Genomic DNA, 23,588 nt, shown 5'->3' with positions numbered 1-23,588 from the left:
TCTGGAGTGTCCTGGTTTCCTTCGGATCTAAAATAAATCGAACCACAAAACTCTGTAGGCCGGCACCCTGGGGTCCTGTCCAGCACTGAACTAGAGAATTTGCCAGACCATGGGAGGTCAGGATTGCGTACCAGCATTACGCAACTTGGCCACACCCATGATAAGTGGACATCCTACAGACTAAAATCATGCTGGACCACGGATGTTGCCAGACCAGAGAGTGCTGGACTATAGAGGTTCAACCTGTGTTAACATAGGTACTGTTCCAGTTTGTGGGTTTCTGATCGGCTTGGTTTAGTGCACATGTAGTTCAACAAAGGAGAGCTGGGCATTTCATAAGCAAATTTACAGTGGTTCATAATTTTAACCTTTCATGTTTATTTTATGGTGTTTAGGCCAAAAAAAGTATTTTGTTGGCTGGCTCTGGATCAGTTTAAGTGCACTTTACACCCCTTATTTTGCAGTGTGGATATTATTTTCACAGGTAGTTTAAAAATACTTGTTGAGCGATGTTGGGTTTTGGCCCTATCATCCTTGAAAAGTGATTATTCAAGAAATTCTAAGAGCAAAAGAAAATGTTATTTTTTTTGCAAATTAAAAAGATCCATTATAGTCACTTTCTTGCCAAAATTATTTTTAAAGTTCATAAGGAACATTTGTTTTTATTGTTATTTATATCTATGATTTGTTTATTGAGAGTTGTACTAACAACATAGAAGAGTATCAAGCCCAGGTTCAGGGCAGGCACCAACGTTCCCAAGGAATTGAAAGTAGGAATAAGAAATCCTCCGGAAAAGGCTTTATTTTCCGGAGAATAACGTCTAGACTGGCGCTTTTCTCCGGTTTTTCCCCAAGCCGGAAGAAAGCGGCAGCCATGTAAATGCAAATGCCGCAGGGGATATTTAAATCCTCCGCGGATTTGCCTATTCCCAAGTGCTACATTGGCATCCCTTTTCTGGAAAGGGGTGCCAATGTAGACACAGCTCACCAGAAGGTGCAAACGCAGGTCCCAGCATACATCTGTCCTAAGAAAGCTGAAGCCTCTGGTGTTCTGCACCATGGGAGCTCTCATTGCAACTTCATCTGTTATACCTTCCCTGCCCTCAGAGTACAGGGGGGACATCTGCTGGAGCCAAAGAACCATGAGCTCTACTCCTTTGTGCTCTCTAAACATACATTTGCAGGGGGCAAACTGGGTCACACAAGAGGTAAACAAACACACAATTGCAAAAGCTTGCTGGGGAGGTGGGAGAGCAGGAGAGGGATAGATGAGGTCAGGTTATATGCAAAATAATCTCCAACAGGTTGTTTGTTTGCATGTGTCTTTTGCAAGTCTTGACTATGGCTCCAGGCCTTTTCCCCTGCTGCTTGTTTCACTTAGTGCTGATGTACTTCACTGTGCATTTATTTAATTGCACCTGGAGCACAAAGAATATGTCCTATGATACCCAGGGATTTCAGAACCCAAAGCAATGTTCACTTAACTGTCTTCCCTCAGGTGGTGTCAGGAATAAATCAATGAGAATGCAGCACTTCTAGCTGATGAAAAAATTATATACGAGTGCTCTTATCTAAGAGTACATTTCATTAAATTTAAGCAGACTCACACATAAGCAATAGGTTTAGAACATGCCAGATAATTAGCTAGAATCTGAGCTGGTATTGAGTAATTAGCTGCAAGTCCACAATGGCTGGTCTCTTCCCTGCTGGGGAATGTGATAGAAAAATCTCTCCGGATAGCTGCAGAGAACTGCTCCAAAGCACGCTCTGATGCCTAGTCTTTTTATAACTTTTACACAACACACATCTCCTAGTGACCTGTACGGACTCATCACCTCTCTCAACTTCAATAAACAAAGTTATCATCAAAATATTCCCAATAGAAGTCTATTATGACTAAGTATATCTCAGACGCCCTGACTCAAGGTCTCCAACCCTCTCATTCTGATTAGTAGAAACTGCAAGTCTGTAGTTAGCATTTGACCTTTCCCCCGGGAGCGTATGTAACCCACACACCTAGGCTAGGTCTACACTTGTGGCTTCTTGCATCAGAAGTATGCAAATGAGGCTAAACATGGAATATCGCTGAGCCTCATTTGCATACCTAATGAACCGCCATTTTTGCAAAAGAGGCTCTTGCACCAGAAAGAGCTGTCTACACTGCCTCTTTTTGCGCAAGAAAAACCCGCTTGCGCAATGCCGTTATGCCAATTATTTTCAGGAATAACGGCATTGCGCAAGAGGGTTTTTCTTGCACAAGAAGGGACAGTGTAGATACCTCCTTCTGGCGCAAAAGCCTCTTCTGCAAAAATGGCAGTTCATTAGGTATGCAAATGAGTCTCGGCGATATTCCACGCTTAGCCTCATTTGCATACGTCTGACTTGAGTGTGGTTCACTGTCACATGGAGTGGCACCTAGACCACGGCAACAGATAAGATCAAGAGACATCTACAGCAACTGGTGAGACCAAGCTGACCTTTAGCTCAAAAGGTAGAGGCTCCTATTCGAAGCTCTAGAGATCCCAGGTTTAAATCCTGCAGGTGATTACACCTACTCTGAACATCAACATCATCCGTTATTCAGCATGTGGTCCAGGACTGAGAGTCCGCTGTGCACATTTAAACAGATTATTTGAGGCCTAGTTTATTCTTAGTTTATTAGCTAGGTATGGTTTTATTTATTTAAGGCCTAGTTTATTCTTAGTTTATTAGCTAGGTGTGGTTTTATTTATTTAAGGCCTAGTTTATTCTTAGTTTATTAGCTAGGTGTGGTTTTATTTATTTAAGGCCTAGTTTATTCTTAGTTTATTAGCTAGGTGTGGTTTTATTTTACAAGTTCCCTAAAGTAAACTGGTACAATCTTCGCAAGCCTTTAATATACGTATCATTGTACAGCATTTTACAAGGGAGACTCAGAACTGCCCTTTGGGATACGCACCTACAATATTAAGTATAATGTTAAACTGGGGGTGGCTCGCAGCATGATCTTAGCTCTAGGGAAAGTCCCAGATTTTCCTGAAGCTGTTTAACATAACAGCTATATTTCATTCAGGCTAATTGAAAATGTAGTTCCATTTGAATAATGATTTCCATTGTTCACTAATTTCCATTCTTTAGGTTGAATGCCCCCTCCCACAAAAACTAGACTGAATACAAATGTGGGAGCTAGGGATTAATGAGGTGGAGGTGTGTGTCTTTATATCAGAAGCAGCTAGAAAGCAAATGGTGAGGACCAGAAAACAAAGCCAGCGAAGCACTAGTCATTGGGAAGAGAAAGACGGGAGTGCTTTTTGGGCAGAGTGCAAACTAGAAGGCAGCCTTGAAATTATGAGCAAGGAAATTACTTGTATGATTATCCAGTATTTAAGGAAATAGGATTTTCACATTCACTGCAAATAAACAGGATTGTATAATGAATAAATAAATACATGTTCAAAAAACAAAAAACAACCAACAACAACAACCCCTACCTGATCAATTTCTTCTCCAAATGGAAACACCCTGCAAGTTCCTGTCTATTGGCTAGCTGTTGAGGCCAAAAAAAGGGTGGCAATAAGAAGTTATAGGAAAGCCATTGCTTAGTAGCTTTGACAAAATATTATGAAACATATAAATTGAGGTACAGGTGGGACCTCCCTCATCTGGCACCCTCGGGAACAGAGTGATCCCAAACCACGGAGTTTGCCAGACCAGGTCAAGCCTCCCCGCCCAACTGTCAGCCCTGCTCTCAGATGCCAGTCCTGGCCACTGGGCTCTGATCATGGTCCGGCCAGGGCTCCAGTCCCTGCTGCCAGCCCCACTGCTTCCAGTCTCGACTGGGGGCTGGCCCTGGCTAGGGGCTGCCAGACAGCTGCTTCCAGTTCTGGCCGATGCTGCGTTCTCCACTGCCATCCCCGGCCAAGGCTACACTCCCCACCACCAGCCCAGCCCAACCCAGCCCAGGTTACACTTCTGAACCTGGCCAGTCAGGGCTCTCTGGTCTAGCAATATCCATGGTCTGACCAGAGAGTTCTGGATTCTAGCGGTTCAATCTGTACTGACAACAGGTCAGAAAGCCATTGGGCCAAACTGTTAGACTGCGTAAGTGACATCATCATCAACTTTATTAGTTGTATTGCCATCACAGTTCAGATCAGGGCCTCATTCTGTCAGAGAGGCCCTCCAACATTGACTGGGAAAAAGCAGCAGGAAGAAAGGACCTCTGTTTTACAGATGACTTGCCCAAGGTCACACTGGGAGTCGGTAGCAATGCAGTGAACCAAACCCAGATTTTCCAAGGCCAAATCAAGAATCTTAAAAGCCCATCTTGCCTCCCTTTGAAAACAGGTTTCATACTTGTACATTATTGAGGCTGCTGGATTTTTGGAAGTAGGGGACAAGGAGGTATGAACCATTGCACAGGTAAAATACAGTGTGTGCTTTTGGGATTTACTCTTTTGTAATTGCCGAATCTCTTATTATACTTGCATCACCATAATTATGTTAAACACAGTGCTTCTTGCGGAAATACTATTCTGCTCCTGTTCGGGCAAAAGTCCCTTTTGCACAAAAGGACCAGTGTAGACAGCTCAGATTTGTTTTCCGCAAAAAAACCCCGATCACAAAAATGGCGATCAGTGCTTTTTTGCGGAAAAGCACGTCTAGATTGGCACGGACGCTTTTCCGCAAAAAGTGCTTTTGCGGAAAAGCGTCTGTGCCATTCTAGATGCTCTGTTCTGAAAATGCTTTTAACGGAAAACTTTTCCGTTAAAAGCATTTGCGGAAAATCATGCCAATCTAGACGCAGCCATGGAGAGGAGTCTAATTATTATTACTATCTCCAGTCAGTGCTAAGCATACTCACAGCCCACTGCAGGAGGTGCTTAACACACACATAAGCACATTCCCCAACTCCTCAACCAAAAGAGCAGTAAGATCAGCAGCCTGGGGTTTGTTGAGTCTGGAAAAGAGAAAATAAAGAGGGGACATGCTAACACTGTGACATGGCCGTGAAAAAGGCCAATACGGTCTTGGGATGTATTAGGCGAGGTATTTCCAGTAGGGATAAGGAGGTGTTAGTGCCGTTATACAAGGCATTGGTGAGACCCCATTTGGAATAGTGTGTGCAGTTCTGGTCTCCCATGTTTAAGAAGGATGAATTTAAACTGGAACAGGTACAAAGAAGGGCCACTAGGATGATCTGAGGAATGGAAAACCTGTCTTATGAAGGGAGACTCAAGGAGCTTGGCTTGTTTACCTTAACCAAAAGAAGGCTGAGGGGGGACATGATTGCACTCTTTAAATATATTAGAGGGATAAATACCACGGAGGGAGAGGAATTATTTAAGCTTAATACCAATGTGGACACAAGAACAAATGGATATAAGCTGGCTAGTGGGAAGTTTAGACTTGAGATTAGACGAAGGTTTCTAACCATTAGAGGAGTGAGGTTCTGGAACGGCCTTCCAAAGGAAGTAGTGGGGGCAAAAGATCTATCTGGTTTCAAGATTAAACTAGATGGGTTTATGAAGGGGACGGTTTGATGTGATAACATGATCTTGGTGACTAATTGACCATTCATTATCAGTGGTAAATAGGTCAATGGAGGGATGATAGGAGTTACTATAGAGAACTTTCTGGGTGTCTGGCTGGTGAGTCTTGCCCACATGCTCAGGGTTTAGCTGATCGCCATATTTGCGGTCAGAAAGGAATTTTCCTCCAGGGTAGATTGGCAGAGACCCTGGAGGTTTTTCACTTTCTTCTGTAGTATGGGGTACAGATCACAACTGGAGGATTCTCTGCATCTTGGGGTCTTCAAACTATTTGAAGGCTTCAGTATCTGAGATATAGGTGAGAGGATTATTCTAGGAGGGGTGGGTGAGATTCTTTGGCCTGCATTGTGCAGGGGGTCAGACTAGATGATCACAATGGTCCCTTCTGACCTTAAAGTCTATGAGTCTATAACAGCTTTCAGTACTTAAAAGGAAGTAAGAGGGAGAAATATTATTCTTCTTACCCTCTGAGGATCAGACAAGAAGCAATCGGCTTAAATTGCAGCAAGGCAGATTTAGGTTGGACATTAGGAAAAACTTCCTAACTGTCAGGGTGGTTTAACACTGAAACAAGGTGCCTAGAGAGGTTGCAGAATCTCTGTCATTGAGCAGGTTAGACACACACTTGTCAGGGATGGTCTAGATCGGGGTGGGCAATAATTTTTTAGGGGGGGGGCATTCCAAGAATTTGGAAAGTGGTCGAGGGTTGCAGTCTTCCATTTTATTAATGGAGGAGATACAGGGTCTGGGAAGGAGGTTAGGTGCAAAAGGGAGCGAGTTTGGGTGAAGGAGGCAGTTGTGACCTGTGGCACTGGAGTGGAGTTCAGAGGTTTAGGTTGTAAGCTAGGGCAGGAGGGAACTGTGCTCTGGGGCAAGGGGATTGGGGTGCCAGATCTGGGAGGGGATATGGGTGCAGGAGGGGGGCAGAGGATTTGGATATGTGAAGTAGGGGACAGGAGGGGGGGCAGAGGGTTGGGGGAGGGAAGTAGGCTCTGGCCAAGAGACTTACCGCCGTTCCTGAGGCCTTCCCAGGCTCACAGATTATAAAGGAAAACCACTCAACAGCCACGTTACTGAGCAGCGAGCAGGTGGGAGGCAAGTAGGGAGCCTGCCTGGGCTCCCCACTGTGTCTGTGGGCTGGAGCTGGTGGCCCGGATCCAGTCTGTGGACCGTATTTTGCCCAGGCCTAGTCTAGATGGTGCTTGGTCTTGCCATGAGTGCAGGGGACTGGACTAGATGAGCTCTCAAGGCTCCTTCCCGTTCTTTATTTTTATGATGCTACCTAGGCACAGGAACGAGAAAAATCTTTTTCAAAAAACAGCTAGCCAGAGATAGGCTGCTGTTTTAATAAGAGCAGCCTTCTAAAAAAATCCGTGTCAATGCTAATCTAATCTATATCCATAGCTATATTTGGGAGATTTGTGTGTCAGTCTGTCTGTCTGTAAGTCCATTTGTTCAAGAACACCTCCTAAACGGGAAGAGCAGGGCCACCAAGTTTGTTATGCAGCTTCCTCTTCTCCTAACTAAAAGCAAGGTCCAGATGTGGTTGTGCCAGGACAATGGGAAGCACCTGGAAAGGAACTGTTTTCCGTAACATGGAAAGGGAGGGGCTATTCAGAGGGTCACAATACTGGGAGTGGCCACTGGAGGCCATGAGCCCACAGGGGAAAGCTAAGAACATAAGAACGGCCATACTGGGCCAGACCAAAGGTCCATCCAGCCCAGTATCCTGTCTGCCGACAGTAGCCAATGCCAAGTGTCCCAGAGGGAGTGAACCCAACAGGTAAAGATCAAGCGATCTCTCTCCTGCCATCCTTGCACTGGCTGGGGAGCGCAGGGAGCAGAAAAACCTGGACCTGGACCTGCCCCAGCCGGGGAACATGCCACCCTCCCCCAGCTGTGCCCCCTGGAGCTGCAGTGGCCATAGAGAGGTGCTTCACAACAGGCCCTAAGTGGCTATGCTGAGAGAGGGCTAAAGTAGTCCTCTCTCCCTGGGGCAGCCTGTATCCCGAACCCCTCAGCTCCAGCCCAATGATTTAAATGAAACAGGTCCATTTTCATTTTATTTCCCAAAAAATAAAAATGAATTAATTGAAGTAAGGACCCGAGCCACATCAGCTAAATCGTCTAGCGTACAAGACAGTAATAATAATAAAAAATAAAATAAAATAAATAAAAAAACTAAATATAAAACTGCAACATTTTACCAGCATTGTTAGCTGCTCTTGAAATGCTGAGCTGAAACAATGCAGCCACCTAAAAACATAATTGGGCTAGCCCCACCATCCTGGCCATGACCAATCTGCTAACTACTAAAACATTTGACTGTGTCCTCTATATACCTATACACATCAACCACATTTTTTGGCTTTAATATGACCATTGCTGACATTTACCTGATCAAGCATGCTCAATGTTTATTACAATAATTGCCTGTATTGATTTTTTTTGCTTGATTCTAACTTATTTACCATCCTCACCCACTCGTTTATCATTAGGTCAAACAGCCGTAGCATGTCTACTGTTTGCCTGATGTATATAACCTTAGGAGTCTTTTCTTCTATGGGTGCCCTCCCAGATTTTTCTGTCACTAAAAATAAAAAATAAATGTAAGGATACTATGGCTTCCTAAGCAGTCCAGTTGCTTTTACTCAGTGTTACTGACCTCTTCAAATTACACTGGGCTCACTTGAAATTCATGCACCATCTGTCTCCCTAGTCCCTCCCATCTGCTGCTGTTTTAGTAATGTCCATTTTCAGCTCCTTTTACCCCACTGATTTCTAATTCACCCTTCAGCATAATATCTGACAGTGCCACCATTTAGGGGGGTGCTTTAGGGTACAGACAGGGAGTAACTTGGACCTGTGTGTGGGGGAGAGTATAGCTCAGGGTGCAGGCAGGGGGCTAGCTAGGACAGTGGGGGTAGGGAATAGCTCAGCATGCAGGCAAGTGGAGCTAGGGCAGTGTGCTTGGAGAGGTGACACTCAGGGTGCAGGCAAGGGTTAGCTAGAGGCTGTGTGCAAAGGGGCACTCAGGGTCTGGGCAGAGGGGTATAGCGCAAAGTGCAGGCAGGGGCTACCTAGGGGCTATGTGCAGAAGGGGCTGCTTAGGCTGCAGGCAGGGGATAACCAGATGCTGTTTGAAATGGGAGGTTTAAACTAGGGTGCAAACAGATCGTAATTTAGGACCGTACGCAGATCAGGGGAGGAAGGACAGTTGCTCAATGTGCATTAGACCCTGTGCAGTTGGGTCAACACAGTAGATCTTAGAGAGCCCCCAGAAATGAGAGATTCAGGCAAGGATGAAACCAATCAAGCAGGTTTGTTACCAAGTGCTATACATTAACGCTGCGTCTAGACTGGCATGATTTTCCGCAAATGCTTTTAACGGAAAAGTTTTTCCGTTAAAAGCATTAGCGGAAAAGAACATCTAGATTGACACAGATGCTTTTGCGGCAACACACTTTTTGCGGAAAAGCATTCACACCAATGTAGATGTGGTTTTGCGCAAGAAAGCCCCGATCAGCGTTTTCTCCATCAGGGCTTTTTTGCGCAAAACAGTTTTTACCTGTCTACACTGGCCCTCTTGCGCAGAAGCATTTGCGCAAGAGGGCTTTTTCCCGAGCGGGAGCATCATAGTATTTGCGAAAGAACACTGATAATCTTACATGAGATCATCAATGTTCTTGCGCAAATTCAAGCGGCCAGTGTAGACAGCTGGCAAGTTTTTCCCGCAAAAGCGTTTGCTTTTGCAGAAAAACTTGCCAGTCTAGACGCAGCCTAACAGTTGTTAGCAGAAAGTCTCAATGCTAAGCCCCTGTGCATCCTGTAAATGTTGATAACACCCCTGCCTACAAAAGTGCATAAAGGTCCAGGGTCAGTCGGAGCTTACCCTGTGGGGTGCCCTTTTATAGACACGTACAAATAACTTATATCACCTCTTTACATACCAGGTTGCCACCCTCTTTTGCCTAGTTACCACCCCATACCTTATGGAAAGGGGGGCTTACTTACTATTCTTCATGCTGTCAACTTTGACCTGGTCCTGAACCTAGGTCAGTAGTTTTTGGGGAGTCTTTTGTACCAAGACTTATCACTCTGAGCAGTGCTCTTCCCTTCCTCTTTCTTCAGAAGATTGCATTGAGAAGGGTTTGGATACTCTTGGCAATTCCATAATTATGTAAAGTATGGTGCCAACTGAGCAGTAGCAGCCATCTAGCACAGAAGATAAATTCTCAGATCTTTCCATTAGGAAAAACATGTTTGGAAGGATTTCCTTGTGTATGTGCCCTTTTGTTTAAAAAAAACCAAACAAACACTAAGCACTTATGGGGCTATATATGCTTCAGTGAGGCAGAAGCAACACCTTGATTCTCCATGATTAATATGAGTATGTCCCTCCTGCAAGGCTGCTAATTTAAATCCTGTAGATTTAGACTGAGATGTTTTAGGAACTAGAGATCCAGAACCCACGCACTTCTGAAGTGCAAGATTTTTATTTTCAATTTTCCAGCACACAAATAAAAAAAAAAGGTCCAGTATCCCAAGGATTAATAGAGTCAAAACTAGAAAACACTTGCACAAAGATGTGGAGGCTGGCAGGGTTCCATCTCAGTGCTGCTGGGAGGCAAGAAGGGGAGCTGTGGCCAGTCTGTCCTTTATACCCTTGGCTACAAAACACCGGGAGGCAAAAAGGGTAGAGGTGCAGCCCCAAATTAACAAAATAACCTAATCTCATGTGTATGAAGTGTGTGTGCGCTGCTAAAACTGAAGTACAAATGGACAATCCCTTGAAGAAAAGGTAGTAATGCAAGTTGAATGAAAATAAGCAGAAAGGTAGGAGGAATTCAGTTAGACAGGACTTTGATGGCAAGAACAAGGGACCTCAAGGTTGATTTAAATAATCTATATCTTGTAAGTTTCAAACATTTTAAGCACAGTAATTATGATAACACCTAAAAGGTGCTGGTCAGTACATCTACAAATGTAGGGACAGAGACAGATCCTATCACAAAGAGCTTAAGGTACAGAGACTACTAAATGCAGTACAGGCAGTCCCCAGGTTACATGGATCTGACTTACATTGGATCCCTACTTACAAACGGGGTGAGGCAACCCCGCACTAGCTGCTTCCCCCCAGCAGACCAGGGAGACGTGAAGCTAGCGTCCCCCCCCCCCCCCCCAGCAGACCAGGGAGACGCGGAGCGGCTTTTCTCAGCAGACACCTCAGCTTGAGAATAAAGGACTGAGGGAAGTGAGGTGTGGGAGAATAAAACTGAGCTCTGGAGAAATGTTTGGCTAGAGTTTCCCCTACAATATGTACTAGTTCCGACTTACATACAGATTCAACTTAAGAACAAACCTACAGTCCCTATCTTGTACGTAACCCGGGGACTGCCTGTACTTAAAATAAAGAGACCACTCCAATCATTTTAAAAATCTTTATGTGAATATAAAAGAATTTTTCCAGAGAAAGAATACAGCCAGTTTAAAAGTTAGTGCAACTTTTTCCAGTTCTATGTAATAACACAGTCTTTACATTTGTTTTTAAAACAGAAGATGTAGACATTGATACATTGTAAATCTAAAACCTGGCAGGACTAGTGGAAAGAAAAGTAAAAGGTTTGGGGAATTTACTTCTAGATATCAGTAGCCAAGCAGTATGTGTTATTCTCTAAAAATTTCTGTTTATGACGGCTTAAATAAAACTTTAGTATTGCTTTTTACTAGTTGTCACCAAGTAAAAGCTTACAATAGAAAATAAAATACTTGTGCATATTTCTTGCTAAGAAAAATCAATATAGGGTGAAATTTTAATAATTTCACTGAACGTTTCTTAAAATTTTAAAATACGGGTGTGTTAAAGTGACCTGAAACACCTAGGAATGACAAAAAACTAATAATCCAAAATTAGGATTATTAATAAAAACCACCAAAACAGCCATATTTCAACCAAAGTAGCAGCGTTAATCTCATACAAATATCTTAAATTAACTAGTCTCAAGATAGCTAAAATCTGTATCCCTAAACCTATTAATGAAATAAACCTCTTGTAATTTACAACATATGGAACAAAAGGGCATTTTTTCCTTTCATCATGGGATCTATATTACCAGCTTTATTAGACAGTTATTTTTTCCCAACATTATTAGCTATACTGGAGAAATACAGCAGGAGTCAATTACCTCATTTAATAATCTATACGCATTTATAGCTGTGACAACTGGACAACATAAATTAGATTTACCACGAGACGCAAATAGTCTCAGTCTTTGGATTACCCCAGTTGTCCTCAGTAAATTTGAGAAACAACAATTATACATAGGTCAGTAATTTGTAGCTAAATAATTCAATACTTTTCTAAAGAGCATGACATCAATAAAGATTATCAAAACATGCTCAAAAGGTTAATCCTACTGTACCTTTTATTATACCACCTTAAAACAAGTGGAAATGAATAGCACATTAATGGCTCATGATCAAATACTGAGGTCTGCTGATCAATTCTTCACACAAAGGTGGAGGTCCAACTTTAATGAGACATGCGACAATAGCACTTTCACAATTTCTTACTAGTGTTGAATAAATGCTAAGGAAGTTACATACTGCTTTACCAGTTCCAATAATTTTAAGTAAAATTACATCCCAGAAACACCTGGTACAGATAATCCGTCCCTGAAAATCCAAGCTGACCTTGAATAACCACTAAAATATTTAGCTGACAGCCTCAGTTAATTAAAAAAGGATTATATTCCTCATTCAAGTTCTTTGGAACTGCTGTCTGCAGTTCTGAAAAGGGTTAGTGGGAGGGTTATTTGTACTAGCACCTGACTTTTGATATTGACACTGCACCACTAATGTGATAAAGTATGACAGAATCCATTAGGACTATATTCTAGATGAGTGCTTTCAAAAGAAAGCCCAAAAATTACTGTGTTTGTGATATCGCATTTACAGGGAAAAAACACCTATTCAATGCTACTAGTGATAATTCTGTCCCACATTTGACAAAACATACTGAAATACACAACTTTTTAAACATGAGTCATGCTAAAATATCTGCAGAAGTTATCACCCCACCCAAACATTTTAATAATATTAACAAGCAATTAAAGCTAGGAAAACATAAAAAACACAGCCCAGTAATATCACTGCATCAGTAAGACAGCAACAGAAGCACAGAATTCTGCAGGACAGAACTTGAAAGATAAAATAACAATTCATTTAGAATATTTATTACAAATAATTGAAGCTCTCTGATAAATATTTTGAGGAAATCAAATTGAATGCCTAAATTTATAATACTGTACTGTAAAGAGAATAAAACACTTTCTGAAGAAATACAAATGCTACAAGCAGACACACTTTTCCTCTGGAATCATGCAGGTCAAATTCCAGAATTCTCAGGACCTTAGGGTAGCAAGATATCAAAGGATAAGCCTTATTAGAGGCTTGTGAAGTACCTAATGGAAAAAAATGCTACTCAAAATTCATACTGCATTACAAACTCAGACACACCTATTTTTAAATTTCACAAGAAAAATTGAGTCCAGCTCTCAAATCCATATGGCTTTAATATTGAAAAGTTACACATGTTCTTCTAATCTAAGCACGTGATTGTGTTTACCATATTAGGCTACAAACAGGTACAGTAGCCTTTCATCTTTAAAATTAGTTTGCTCGATTAGGTTTCTTTTCAGTCTGCTGTGGTTTTATTCACTGTGTTATTTTACTATTTATGTGACAAACTGGTCTAGGCAGTTTATAAAGATTATGGAAAATCCACAACTATTTTTAAACAGTGATTTTTTTGTAAGTTAATGTGAAAAAAATGATTTTGTAAAATGTCAATTGAAGTGTTTTATGAATAGGTGTGAAAAACTGTGCTAATGCTAATGTTAAAATGATCTAATACACAGATTTTAGGAAAGAGCCACTTCCATCTGCGTATAATGCTTAAATGATCCAAGATTACAAAGACTTATTTAAACATCATAAAATACATAATGTGCATTATCCCAAATTAAGGTTAATCAATTCAATGATCCCGATAAAATGTCACACCTTTTAGCTATGTTCATCTTTTGAGGTCTGGGATAGCAGATGTCTTGTACATTTATCTGACTTTTCCTTAAATTATAAAGAACTGAACAAAAATACCCAGACTTATCACTTTTCTGATGTTTTCCATAAAACTGTTCTTCTGCTATAAAAACCAGTCAAATCCTGACTGAAAATATTAAACAGAATATATATTGCCAATTTTTTTGTATTTATGTACAATATACTATGAAGATAAATATAAATCTTTAAAGCTGTGCTTGAAAACACATACTTCAGCTATTCAAATCTGCTTCCATTTAGGTGCTGCTCTTTAGAAAAGGTTGCTGGTGCAACAGTTCTTAGTAGAACTACACGTGTTGATTTTTATAAATCATTCACCAAATTAATTTACCATTGTGTATTCAATAAAGTTTTGATGTTAAAATAGCTGAGACCGAGCCTCACAATCTCTTCCTCTGTCAGGTAGCTACAATGGAAGCTACAAAATATTTTAAGGACACTTCAGTGTAAACATTTCCTTTGTCATTTAATCCGACGCTGCATTAGGTACTTTAATAGAGAGATTCCTTCTGGCGTTGGTGACATGTCGTTGCTGTGCTAGGAAAGAGCGTCCAGGAGGGCACGACCCAGGGTCTTTGCAGGCACTGCTGCTCATCAATCTGGATTCCATGCTGAGCTTCTGAAAAGCCAGGCTCTGGGAAGAAATCAAGTAAGTGAGTTAGACAGCTCTTTCGCATCATCAAAAGTAACTGGAAAAGTAATGCAGGCTTCAAAAACATGATGGTAGTTATCAGTGAAACAGGTTGTGGATCCTCTTGCACTGAGGATCTCTCTCTGGGGTAAACTCCAATTATTAGGAAAAGGTAGGAGTTAGTAATGGGATCTGATCATTAGACAGCAGGGTTTGTAATGACCGGGAGAACCATATGGTGACTTGCATGCTTGGTGTGAAGGTTGCAGATCTCTTGAGACATCTAGACTGACTTATGTGTAGTGCTGGGAAGGAGCTGGTGGTCATGGTACATATAGGTACCAATGACACGGGGAAGGATAAGAGTGAGGTCATGGAGGCCAAATTTAGGCTGCTAGGAAAGAGACTGAAATCCAGGACCTCAAAGGTAGCATTCTCTGAAATGTTTCCAGTTCCACACGCAGTGCCAGGAAGGCAGGCAGAACTGCAGGGTCTCAATATGTGGATGAGACGATGGTGTAGGAAGGAGGAGTTTAGATTTATTAGGAACTGGGGAAGCTTTTGGGAAAGTGGGAGCCTATATAGGAAGGATGGGCTCCACATAAACCAAATTGGAACCAGATTGCTGGCACTTAATATTAAAAAGGTCAGAGCAGTTTTTAAACTAAGGGCTGGTGGAAAGCCAATAGGTGCAGAGGAGCACATGGATCAGACAGAGACATCTCTTAGGGAAGCATCTGTTAATAGAGATTCTCTATGTTCTAGTAAGGAGGAAAAGATGGAAGATGATTAAATATGGGTAAGTTCAGACGAGAGAAATCAAATCACAAAAAGTGGCATTCAAACACATCAGGAAATGGCAGATAAACAGTGACAAATTTTTGAAATATTTTTTAAACTTCTAGAATTTGTGTATAAGTAAGATGGGTGAACTCATATTAAAGGAGGATATTGATATAATGGCCATCACAGGAACTTGGTGGAATGAGGACAATCAATCAATGAGGACAATGTGCAGTGGCAGTCATACCAGGGTACAAAATATATCAGAAGGATAGACCAGGTCATGCTTGTGGGGGAGTGGCACAATATGTGAAAGAAAAAGTAGAATCAAATGAAGTAAAAATCTTATCTGAATCAAAATATTCCACAGAATCTCTATGGCTAGTAATTCCATGTGCCAATAATAAGAATATAGCAGTAGGGATATATTATTGACCACCTGACCAAGATAGTGATAGTGACTATGAAATGCTAAGGGAGATTAAAAAGGCTATAAAAATAAACTCAGTAATAGTGGGGGATTTCAACTATCCCCACACTGACTCAGTACACATCACCTCAGGACGGAATGCAGAGATGAAGTTTCTTGATACTTAAATGACTGCTTCTTGGAACAGCTAGTTCTAGAACTCACAAGGGGAGAGGAAATTCTTGATTTAGTCCTAAGTGGAGCACAGGATTTGGTTCAAGTCATAAACATAACTGAACCGGTTGGAAATAGTGACCATAATGTAATAAATTTTAACATCCCTGTGGTGGGAAAAACACCTCAGCAGTCCAACACCGTGGCATTTAATTCAGAAAGAGGGACCACACAAAAATGAGGTTAGCTGAACAGAAAGCCTCACCAAAGACTCTTAAGTTATCCTTTGAGAACTAAGAAGAAAGGTCCTCCCATGGGCTGATAACGGGTTAAAGGACAGGAAACAAAGGGTAGGAATAAATAATCAGTTTTCCCAGTGGAGAGAGGTAACTAATGATGTCCCTGAAGGGTCCGTCCTGAGATCTATCCTATCCAACTTATTTATAAATGATCTGGAGAAAGGGGTAAACAGTGGAGGTAGCAAAATGTGCAGATGATAAACTGCTAAAGATAGTAAAGAACAAAGCAGACTGTCTAGAGCTACAAAAGGATCTCACAAAACTAAGTGATTGGGCAACAAAATGGCAAAAAAATTCTACTGTTGAAAAATGCAAAGTAATGCACATTGGAAAAAATAATCCCAACTACACATAGCTAAATTAGTCCCCATTATTTTGTATTACCACTCAAGAGACAGATATTGGAGTCACTGTGGATAGTTCTCTGAAAACATCCACTCAATGTGCAGTGGCAGTCAAAGCAAACAGAACGTTAAGAATCATTAAAAAGGGGACAGAGAATAAGATAGAGAATCTTATTGCTTCAATAGGAATTAATGGTACGCATGAATACTGTGTGGTCATCTCAAAAAAGATACATTGGCATGGGAAAAGGTTCAGAAAAGAGCAACAGAAATGATGAGGGGTTTGGAACGGGTGCCAGATGGAGAGATTAAAAAGACTTGGATTTTTCATCTTAAAAAAGAGAAGACTGATGGGGGGATATGATAGAGGTTTATAAAAACATGACAGGCATGGAGAAAGTAAATAAGGAAAAGTTATTCATTTGTTTCCATAAGAAGTAGGGGTCACCAAATTGGTGGCAGGTTTAAAACAAACAAAAGGAAGGTTTTCTTCACGCAGCACATAGTCAACCTGTGGAACTCCTTGCCAGATGAGGTTGTAACAATCAGGTCTTTATCAGGGTTCAAAACAGAACTAGATAAATTCATGAGGATACTTATTAGCCAAAATGTGTAGGAATGGTGTCCCTAGCCACTGTTTGCCAAGGGATGGAAATGGATGACAGGAGAGGGATCATTTGATGCACATCTGGGGCATCTGGCAATGGCCACTGTTAGAAGACAGGATACTGGGCTAGATGGACCCTTTGGTCTGATCCACTATGGCCATTCTTATGTTTCATAGATCGAGGCAGCAAGAAAATGATAGTTTCAAATTGTGTATAAGATCACCTTGAGTACCTTCTGACTTAAGTTACCATACTGACCGACAAATGGATTGCTTTCACCCACCTTGTTATACCATGCAGATACAATTAGCTTTTCTTCATAATCACGCAACTTGGCAATCTTACATTCACTCTAGAAAGAAAAATTAAACAGACAAGGGAATCAACTTTATCAAAGTCCACTCTCCTTAAAGGACTTGACTAAGAAACACGTTCAGTAGAGCAATATACAAATATTGCAACTAAAACCGTGTAAATGATTATATGTACAGGCAGTCCCCGGGTTATGTACAAGATAAGAACAAACCTACAGTCCCTAAGTTGAATTTGTATGTAAGTCGGATCTGGTACATATTGTAGGGGAAACTCTAGCCAAACATTTCTCCAGAGCTCAGTTTTATTCTCCCACAACTCACTTCCCTCAGTCCTTTATTCTCAAGCTGAGGTGTCTGCTGAGAAAAGCTGCTCCGCGTCTCCCTGGTCTGCTGGGGTGGGGGAGCGCTAGCTTCGCGTCTCCCTGGTCTGCTGGGGGGAAGCAGCTAGTGCGGGGTTGCCTCACCCCGTTTGTAAGTAGGGATCTGATGTAAGTCAGATCCATGTAACCCGGGGACTGCCTGTATTTTCAAAAGTGACTATAAAAGTGATAACATTGTTTATTACTACAAGAGATTATTGCAAGAAAAGGAACCATCTTTAATAAGACAGACTGATAACATTTTTAAATAATGCATCACTAAAAACAAGAAGCTTTTTTGTGGATATATAAATCAAGAATATGTTCAGTATAAATATTGCAGAAAGTGATAAATCCACTGTCTTAACAGCCATAAATAAGCAATTATCCCCACTGATTTAATAATGTAGGGTCCTAGTCTACTGTCTGTATATAGAAGAGTCAATGGGAATTTTGAGTACACAAGTGCAGGATGAGCCCTTAAAATTTAAGAACTGTATTTAGAAATTTTATATTTACCCCAATAGCTATCATTAGGAACAACATTTTCAGTATTACCCATGTAATATTTTAGTTTCTCTAATATTATTTTAACAATTCTATATCAAAATAGATCATTACGCAGAACAGTCTAAAATATACTTAAATCATATGTTGCATTCAACAATCCATGATATTTACAGATTACCAAATTACTGTAATGTGCTGACAGAACTATATTTAAGCTATTGTTTAATTTAAATTCCTCTGGAAAGCTTAAAATTAAAATACATTGTTTTTCATAAGGAATAAAACAACCTTAAAAATAAACATCTTGTATAGTATGTATATACACAAGAACAGTCTTGACAGATTCACCTCAGGACAGAATGTCGGCAAATCAAGGTAAAATCTCTGTGTTTGATGGGTTGTGCAGTACAAGTAATAGGAAAACAGAAGAATCCAAGACTCTTTGCAGCATCTCATACACAAGTGAGAGCTCTACTTAAGACATACAAGATTTCAAAAAAGAAAAAGAAGTTTTACCTCCAGTGCTTCAATTTTTTTGTCTCTCTCCGTTAGCTGCTTTCTTAGCAACATAATTTCTGCTGATGCTGGATTTAGTTTGGGGTCTAAGGTTTTTATCACCTGTATTTAAAAAAAAAAAAATTATGCTTGATGATTTATCTTCAGCAATCACATCTCAGATGGAAATGAAATATGCCACGGTGACATCTGAATGAAGGACATAGTATTAGCAATATGACAGAAGATACCAATTAGTATGGAAGTGTCAATAACAGCTTTTCATATTTGAGGTTATATTCTACACTATGCTGCATGCAAGTTATAGTAACCAAGGAATTTGGCCTAAACCCACAATTGATATTTGAGAAGTCTGTCAGCCTCACTGATTCATAGAAGCAGAGTGAAGGGGAGGAGAGAGAAGGCTATTGTTTCTGAAATACACCACTCACATTTCTGGCTTTCTCCAGGTACATTTTATATCTTTCTTCCATTGCTTTCATGTCTTCATCTTTTTTACGCAAAGCTGCCTCCAGCTCATCAATCTTTTGAGCTATTTAGAAAAAAAAATAAAAAACCCACCAAAATGAGAGAGATCAGGTATTTTTAAAACTTCATTAATATTTTGCAGTGCTGCTGATTAACATTAATGTCCCAGCAGAGCCCAGGTCAAACGTAAAAGAACCAGCTGGGGAGAGATGAAGGAAGCTACAGGATTCCCAGCAGCTGCAGTTCCCTGAATGCCTTGAGGGAAAGAGAGAACAGAGGGAGCAGGCTAATGGGGACAGAGGGACACTTCTTTTTCTGTTTCAAGTTTACCTTAATTTTGCAAGTTAAAACTGGTTTGAAAATGGTATGTCTTTACTGGAGGGAATTATAACTACAGAGGTACGTTCAGGAGCAATTATGATGTAACCCCATGAAGATACTTACAGTTCTGATTTTCATCTGGCTGGAGCTCTGCAAAAAGCGCCTCTTTTTTCTGCAGTTCATCATGGACTTCATTCAGTTTTTCTCTATGGATTTAGAGATTGGATCCAGAGGTTAGGCTCCTAATTTCACACCCAACTGAAATCTTGAAAATTCTTCAGATAATAAATATATCCAAAAATGATACAGGTAAGAGAATTTTGTTGTTGCTTAAATATCAAGATATTCTCTCAACTCAAAAATGAAAAAAAAAAGGGGGGGTAAAAAAAGTCAACATCTCTGAGCTGAGACACTTTTGGAAAAATTCTTCAACCTAGACTTAAAAAGAGCATACTATCCTCCTATGGACAGAGACTACATAGGCTGAAAAGAGTTCTTTTCAGAATGGTTATGGCAGTGGAAAAAAAGAAAGAGCTATATTAATAAAAGAAAAAAGTCCTAAAAAAGGACAATTACATATCTGTATAATACATGTTGTACTTTGAAATGTATTATGCACATATAAATAACTACTCTCTGAGAATGTGTATAAACAGTTCACAATCGGTGCTGGAAAGGCATAACAAGTGGGATTCCGCAGGGGTCTGTTTTGGGACCGGTTTGGTTCAATATCTTCATCAATGATTTAAATATTGGCATACCGAGTACGCTTATTAAGTCTGCAGATGATACAAAGCTGGGAGGGGTTGCAAACTACAGTAGATTTCCGATAATCCAGCACCCTTGAGGTCCAGGGGGTGCCGGATTATCGGATATGCGAGAGTATACTCCGGCGGGGTGCCGTGACAGATCTGCCAGGACCCGCACTGCATGGAGCGGAGGGGGGGGGGGGGGCGGGAGGAAGAGATATCAGCAGGAAATGGCGTGGGGAGGGGCGAACCCTCTGCAGTGTTGTGGGGAGGCAGTGGAAGCCCTGCGCAGCTGGCTTTCAAGTGGGGAAACTTGTAGGCGGCGGTGGCGAGGAAGCGAGAGGCAGGTAGCTATTTAAGGTGGGCAGTCGGCAGGAATTAATCTCCTCTCCACTGCTGCTGCTTACAAGTTTCCCCACTTGCAAGCCAGCTGCGCGGGGCTTCCACCACCTCCCTGCAACACAGCGGAGGGTTCGCCCCTCGCCATGCAGTCCCCCGCTGACACCCCCGCCCATCTGCCTGCCTTCCTAAAACAGCTGCCTGCCTCTTGCCCCCTCTCTAGCACCGCCGTCTCTGGGCAGCTCCAATTGTCAGGCTGATGGGAGCACTTCCGGGTTCCAGTTGGTGCCAGACTATTAGGAGTGCCAGACCACTGGATGCCGGACAATTGGAGATTTACTGTACTTTGGAGAATAGTGTCATAATTCAAAATGATGTGGACAAACTGGAGAAATGGTCTGTGGTAAATAGGATGAAGTTTAATAAAGACAAATGCAAAGTGCTCTACTTAGGAAGGAACAATCAATCTCACACATACAGAATGCGAAATGACGGTCTAAGAAGGAGTACTGCAGAAAGGGATCTAGGGGTCATAGTGGACCACAAGCTATATATGACTCAACTGTGTGACACTTTTTTTTTTAAATAAAGCAAACATGATTTTGGGATACATTAACAAGAGCAAGACACGAGAAGTCGTTCTTCCGCTCTACTCTGTGCTTATCAGGCCTCAATTGGAGTATTGTGTCCAGTTCTGGGCACCACATCTCAAGAAAAATGTGGAGAAATTGAGAAGGTCCAGAGAAGAGCAATAAGAATGATTAAAGGTCTAGAGAACATGAACTATGAAGGAAGACAAAGAATTGGGCTTGCTTAGTTTGGAAAAGAGAAGATTGAGAGGGGACATGATAGCGGTTTTCAGATATCTAAAAGGATGCCACAAGGAAGAGGGAGAAAAATTGTTCTCCTTGGCTTCTGAGGATAGAGCAAGAAGCAATGGGCTTAAACTGCAGCAAGGGAGGTTTAGGTTGGACATTAGGAAAAACTTCCTAACTGTCAGGGTAGCCAAACACTGGAATAAGTTGCCTAGGGAGGTAGTGGAATCACCATCTCTGGAGATATTTAAGAGCAGGTTAGACAGACATCTATCAGGGATGGTCTAGATGGTACTGGGTCCTGCCATGAGGGCAGGGGACTGGACTCGATGACCTCTTGAAGTCTGTTCCAGTTCCAGTGTTCTATGATATTCCACTTAGGCCCTTGTGCTAGGGATGTTAAATAGTAATTGAATAGTCACGTAGCCGCATAAAATTTTAGTTGTTAAACAGCAATTCGATGGTCCCGGGGATGGAGGGACTTTGAATTTTGGCAGCCAGTGCACTTCAGTCCCACTCCGGGGGAGCCCCCTGCTGCCACAGATACAGATGAAGAGGTGCAGGGAGGCAGCAGCCTGTGTCCCCGGGGAGCTCAGACCCCCTACCAACAGGGACAGATACCATGGAGCAGCCTCTGTCTGCAGCAGGCCCAGGCTCACCGTGGACAGAGGCTGCTCTGTGGAATGTGGAGCAGCCTTTGTCCATGGGGAGCTCAGATCTCCCCCGTAGCCACAGGCTGTTGTCGCAGAGCAGCCTCTATCTGCAGCGAGCCCAGGCCACTGTGAATAGGGGCTGCTGCCATGGCAGCCTCCCCTGCCTGCCTTCCTGCGCTGCTGCCTCTGATAGAGGCAGCAGTGCAGTGGGGGGAGGGAGGGGAGGGAGAGAAGAGGGTTGGCTCCTGCCAGTCCTCCCTGCCTCTGTAGGAGGCAGTAAGGGCGGAGGCAGGCAGGTCCATGGAGCCGGCACACACAGAAAAAAGCTGGCTCCTTATATGTATTGGCTCCTATTCGAGGCAGCAACACAGGGGTGGGGGTGGAGAGGGCAGGCATATCTGGTGCTCGTGGGGAGGTGGCTTAAAAGCTGACTCCCCACAGGCACGGGCTCCTGCCTCTCCCACCTTGCTGCCTCTGACAGAGAGGAAGGAAGGGAGTGAGTGCATGTAGTCCACAGGATTAACCAATAAGTTTGGGCTTATCAGTTAATCAAGTAGTCATCTACATGCTGACATCCCTAACTTATGCACCCAATGAACTCAAGTTAGAGACTTTTTGCTAGCAGTAACAGCAGGCAGCACATGCAACTCTACCATATTCATGGCTGGAAGAGAGGATAGAAAGGGGAGCACTGTCATGTTGTGATGGGGTGTGATGCCCACACCAGCCCAGCCAGCAGTGAATTAGGACTGGTGGATTCAATAAGCTAATTAGTCTGTAAGCAGGGGAGCTCTGGGCTAGAAGCAGGTAGTAAATATAGGCTCACCTGTGCAGGAATGGTGAAGCAGGTTGCATAAAGCCAGGTAGCTGCTCACATATGAGAGACAGCTACTGCTGAGAAAGGCTGCAGGGAAGTCATCTGCAATGGCTCACTGGATGGTGGGAGATGGAGACTAGCAAGCCCAAGAAGGGGGAAGCTAGGTAAGCAGGAAGAAGCCCAGGAAACCCAGTAGGGAACCCACAGGAACCAAGGCTGCTTGTCATCGGGTCCTTGGGCTGGAACCAGTTTAGAGTACAGGCCTGGGTTCCTGTACCAGTCACTGAAAAGGGATAGTGAAGATGGATTGAGGAAAGGGAAGTCAAATGGATAACATATCCCTCTTTCACACTGCTGAGCTCCCATTTGTCTGATATAAACTCAGCCCATGCATGGCAAAGGAGACTGAGAAGCACCTCCCACGAAGAGGCATTTGCTCTAGCTGAGATGTGGTTGACATGCTGTCCTTTGTCAACGTATCAAAATGACTGTTTCAATGCAGACATCTGGTGAGACAAGATTGTTGATGAAGAAACTGATGTCCAACAGCTAGGTAGTTTAGATCTCTCCTAGGAAGGATCCTGAAGTCCGAGTTGACAGAATGAGGATCAATAGTGTGTCTGAGGTTTGAGCTATTGTCTTTTTGTTACTGGAATATAAACTCCCAGAGAAGGGGCGGCGGCGGGGAGGGGGGAGGAGGGAAGGACGGGGGAGAACATGGTATTTTCAGTCATTCAAGGAAACATTTTAGAATCTTCAAATGGAAGATCTTTGATTGTGTCATACAGCTCTCTAGGGATGCCCAAAACCTGTAACCAAGACTG

At 42.3% G+C, this 23,588-nt stretch overlaps 1 protein-coding gene across 3 annotated transcripts in view; it reads right to left on the bottom strand.

Moving 5' to 3' along the window:
* Positions 1-10,958: 10,958 nt before the first annotated feature.
* The window catches only part of HOOK1 (hook microtubule tethering protein 1), a 54,121-nt gene continuing 41,491 nt past the window's right edge, over positions 10,959-23,588 (bottom strand). For all 3 annotated transcript variants that reach the window (XM_075936094.1, XM_075936092.1, XM_075936093.1), the window contains exons 18-22: positions 19,515-19,597; positions 19,034-19,134; positions 18,603-18,704; positions 17,187-17,255; positions 10,959-14,289 (exon numbers count right to left, since the gene is read on the bottom strand). In XM_075936094.1, coding sequence (XP_075792209.1) covers positions 14,122-14,289; positions 17,187-17,255; positions 18,603-18,704; positions 19,034-19,134; positions 19,515-19,597 — 523 coding nt within the window. In that variant the 3' untranslated portion in view covers positions 10,959-14,121. The remainder of the gene's footprint in view (positions 14,290-17,186; positions 17,256-18,602; positions 18,705-19,033; positions 19,135-19,514; positions 19,598-23,588) is intronic.

Source organism: Pelodiscus sinensis, chromosome 9, assembly GCF_049634645.1.
Source record: "Pelodiscus sinensis isolate JC-2024 chromosome 9, ASM4963464v1, whole genome shotgun sequence".
Classification (NCBI taxonomy): Eukaryota; Metazoa; Chordata; order Testudines; family Trionychidae; genus Pelodiscus; species Pelodiscus sinensis.
The sequence above is the reverse complement of the archived record's forward strand: the minus strand, read 5'-3'. Positions and strand labels throughout refer to the sequence as shown.